The sequence below is a fragment of the Corylus avellana genome, chromosome ca7 (genome assembly GCF_901000735.1).
Source record: "Corylus avellana chromosome ca7, CavTom2PMs-1.0".
In the NCBI taxonomy this organism is placed as follows: domain Eukaryota; kingdom Viridiplantae; phylum Streptophyta; class Magnoliopsida; order Fagales; family Betulaceae; genus Corylus; species Corylus avellana.
In genome coordinates, this window is record NC_081547.1 from 24,469,820 (window position 1) to 24,473,842 (window position 4,023).

Genomic DNA, 4,023 nt, shown 5'->3' on the forward strand with positions numbered 1-4,023 from the left:
TTTTTGTTTTTGTTTTTGTTTTTTGTTTTTTTTTTTTTAAAGAAAGAAAAAATCCTTTATAGCCTAAGCAATTGCTAGTTAGATCAAACTTCTTGAAGTCAAAGCAAAAATGTATCAGTCAAATATCTTAGATATAGTAAGGATATTGTTGTGTCAAGAATTCTAGCTTCTTTTACAATGGTATTGGACCAGATGGCATCTTATCCCCACATAAAGGGTGAGGTCAAAGTTGTTCTATTTTGCATTTGGCCTAAATTTTACTGTCGAATAGTTATATGTTGTCAGCTACCTTTTGGTTTGAATTGGTGAGCTTGAAACCTAACGATGCCCATGCTCTTTCAGGATCCACTACGGCCATTAGTTTTAGGTGGTGATCACTCAATATCTTTTCCTGTTATCAGAGCTGTCTGTGAGAAGCTCGGGGGTCCTGTAGATATTCTTCATCTCGATGCCCATCCAGATATCTATGATGCCTTTGAAGGAAACAAGTATTCACATGCTTCTTCTTTTGCCCGAATTATGGAGGGTGGTTATGCTAGGCGGCTTTTGCAGGTAAACACTTACATTCATTATGACATAGATGCAGCCTTGTATTCTCTGTTGATTTATATTGACCCAAATAATCATTCAAGTGGCTAATTCAACATCCTTACCTTCGAAGGTCATAGCTTGCTTGCACCACACAAATGGATGCATGAATTTAAATATGTTCCTTAATGCATATAATTAAGCCAAGTCTGCAGTTCTCTTGTGGCATCTAAACTTTTCCCTGTAAGAATTTTAGGTTGATTGATACAGCTATTTGTGGTTTTGTTATACAAAGTTTGGCAGTATAGTAGCTGTCTTGCATACTTGATTTAGCTTTTCACCATAGTAGTCACTCATCTTTTTGGCTTGTTCCAGATGCTGAAAGTACCTGTAGTTGAGTCCTTAACCACGTATGTTAGAGTTGAAGTTGATTAATCCAAACACAAGAAATGATCAATAAGAATACATACTGTCAAAACTATCCCATGTACCTCCTTTAGACCATAACAATCAAGTCAAGTGTATAGATAAGCCATAAAATTCATAACAATCTTATTTCAAAACCAGCCAATGAACTCAAATATCACAAATATCTGAGATGCCTAATGTCCTGCTCGAGCATACTATAGATCAGATATTGACGTAGTCATAAGTATTGGCATCTGACAGCTGAAAGTAGAGGTTATTCAAACCAAAAGCAAGAACTGATCAATAAGACTGGTGTAGCTAGTCCCTTTACCTCACTTGACGATAAAAATCAAATCTGATCAATAAGACATCATATGGAAATCCAAGCAATGACATCCCCATATTTATTGATAGTTTGTGGCTATGTAAAAAATGAAAAGCAATTATATGATGCAAATGGCCCAAGGAAAACCTCAAAACGGCTTTCCTGATTTTCTTATCTGCACATACTAATGATTAGCTGTTGGCTAAGTCACAAGTACTGGCATCTGATAATCAGCTAAAGAGATATGACTTGTGAATTTTTTTAAAGATGGGTTGGCATTTCGACATTTTTATTTCAATCTGCTGAAACATTAATACCTTTTTATTGGCACTTTGACATTATCATTTCAGTGTTCTTAGCTATAGATTTAGAATAATGAACCTGAGTCCTCATTGTAAATCTTTTGAACCAGACATGCTTTAAATCTTTTGATTGGTGCCCTATGAAAAGTTTTTAATTGTGAGTAATGAACCTGAGTCCTCATTGTAAGTAATGTACTTGAATGTTGACTTCTCAGGTCGGCATTAGATCGATAAATGCTGAAGGGCGTGAGCAAGGCAAAAGATTTGGAGTGGAACAATTTGAAATGCGAACCTTTTCAAGAGATCGACAGTTTCTGGAAAACCTGGTATCTCTCTCTCTCTGTTTTTTTTCTCCCTTTTGTCTCTGCACTTGACTGTGTATATCCAAGTCACTATACTTGTGCATAGATATATAGATATGTTATTTTGTGAAATACATAAAAATCTATGATGTGAAAATGTAAAATGTGCTTTACAGAAAATCAGGAAACTTTGTTGTATATAATAGATTAATGCTAAAGTAAGTGTCATTTGCAGTGCATGTGACCAATAAATTTACTGTTACTTATGGAATAAAGAGTGCGAACAGAGACAATAACTAATATATAGCTAATTGTGGGTCAAAGTGAGCCAGTTAAATCCTTTTGTTTTTGGATTAGTAATTGGCCCCAAGGAGAGGGAGAATGGGAAATTCGAATTAGTAACTTCCACTTCATGAGGCGTGGTTTCCAACCGATTGAGATACACCTCGAAGTTCGGTTAAATCCTATTAACTCAACAAAATCTTTACCGTTACTTGAATCCAGTTAAAGCCTTGAATTGTATTATACTTGGATCCATTTTGATTCTGTTGGAGATACTTACTGACCATTGGAATATAGGATAGTAATTTTGGTCTTAAACAAAATGGAATATATTCTTCATTTTAATTCTCTAATATGTCCTTTGACAGAAACTAGGAGACGGTGTCAAGGGTGTATACATCTCTATAGATTTGGATAGTCTTGATCCTGCATTTGCTCCTGGAGTGTCTCACATTGAGCCAGGGGGTCTCTCTTTCCGTGATGCTCTCAACATCATCCACAATCTGCAAGGTAATGTTGTTGCTGGGGATGTGGTTGAATTCAACCCACAGCGTGACACTGTTGATGGTATGACTGCAATGGTAGCTGCCAAGTTGGTGAGAGAACTGTCTGCCAAGATATCAAAATGATAATTCCTGCGACTTCCGATCAAGAATTTCAAATATTATCATTCCTTGATGCACCTGCAATTTCAGCGCCTCCAGCACTCCGCAGATTAGATCATCCTTCGATTTCAAAAGAAGGATTTGAAGGGACTTAAAAACATCACTACCTTAGTTTAGTTGCTGAGAAAACTTTTTAAGCTTGTCTATTTTTCTGGGTTTACATAACTTGCCTTGCAGGTGGGACATTGTTGTACCTCACCTCCTGTAAAAAGGAGAAATAAGCAATAAGTTCATTGTTGTTTCTCTATGCTTTACATTTCGCATTGGATTATTCCACGAAAGGTGAGAAGTTGGTGGTAGAATTAACGATTAGCCTGTTATAATTGTTGATAAATAAGTGGAAAATAGGGTCTTTCCGGGCTTTTCAATCCATCTGGTTATTGTGAAGCCAAAAAAAAAAAAAAAACTTTTACAAACCCCCCTTTAAAAGTAATGTCTTTTAAGCTATTAAAAAAATTATATGCATTTTATATGCTAAGGAACATATGTCAATTTGTATCTGCAATCCGCTCTCGATATTTATTGCCACATAAAATAGCTATACATTATACAATGAAGTTTTAGATTGTTTTTCGTTGGGATCCTCCTCATCGAATTTCCTAGAGCTATTAGATATATTGATATGTAAAACATTGGCACTTCAGCTGGTGCATGCGGCTTGCTTTTCTACGACCATGAGGTTTGAGGATCCTCTTTCTGGATAATATCCGGTTAATTGTATTGGATGGGTGTTTTTGTTCCATCAAAAGTGAAAAGACAAAAATACTATCCAATAAGAGGATCGCCAAGGATAATGCTACCAATCATGTACAGTTATAATCGCTTATTTGCTTAGAAGAATAGGCACACTAGCAAAAGAAAACGACTTCACATCTCAGACTTCTAGATTTGAATTATGCTTTTCTTAATATTTGATGATACAAGCAAATATGATCAGCACTGATAAAATAAATAAGGGTTAAATACTAAATTAGTCCTTAGGGTTTCACAACTTTATTTTTTCTCCCCTGGGGTTTCATTTTTATCACAGGAGGTCCCTGTGATTTTGATAAGTGACCAAATTAGTCCATCCGTTAGTTGACCGTTAGTTGACTGTACGGACTGACACGTGGACCAATCAGACGTCGACACGTGGCACATATATTAATTTTTTTAAAAAAATTTTTTAATTAAAAAAAATGTTTTTTTTTTAAAAAAAAAAATTAAAAAAA

The 4,023-nt window shown here is 35.3% G+C and overlaps 2 protein-coding genes across 2 annotated transcripts in view; one reads left to right on the forward strand and one right to left on the reverse strand.

Annotated features, from left to right (window-relative positions):
* LOC132188045 (phosphoglucan phosphatase DSP4, amyloplastic) overlaps positions 1-4,023 on the reverse strand; it is a 13,616-nt gene that overhangs the window by 8,078 nt on the left and 1,515 nt on the right. The gene's annotated exons all lie outside the window — the stretch shown is intronic.
* LOC132186094 (arginase 1, mitochondrial) lies at positions 343-3,053 on the forward strand (the record flags this gene model as incomplete). The annotated part of the gene is given in 3 exon segments (XM_059599897.1): positions 343-552; positions 1,779-1,889; positions 2,516-3,053. Coding segments are annotated over 3 exon segments (582 nt in total), but the record flags the coding sequence as incomplete, so codon positions are not given.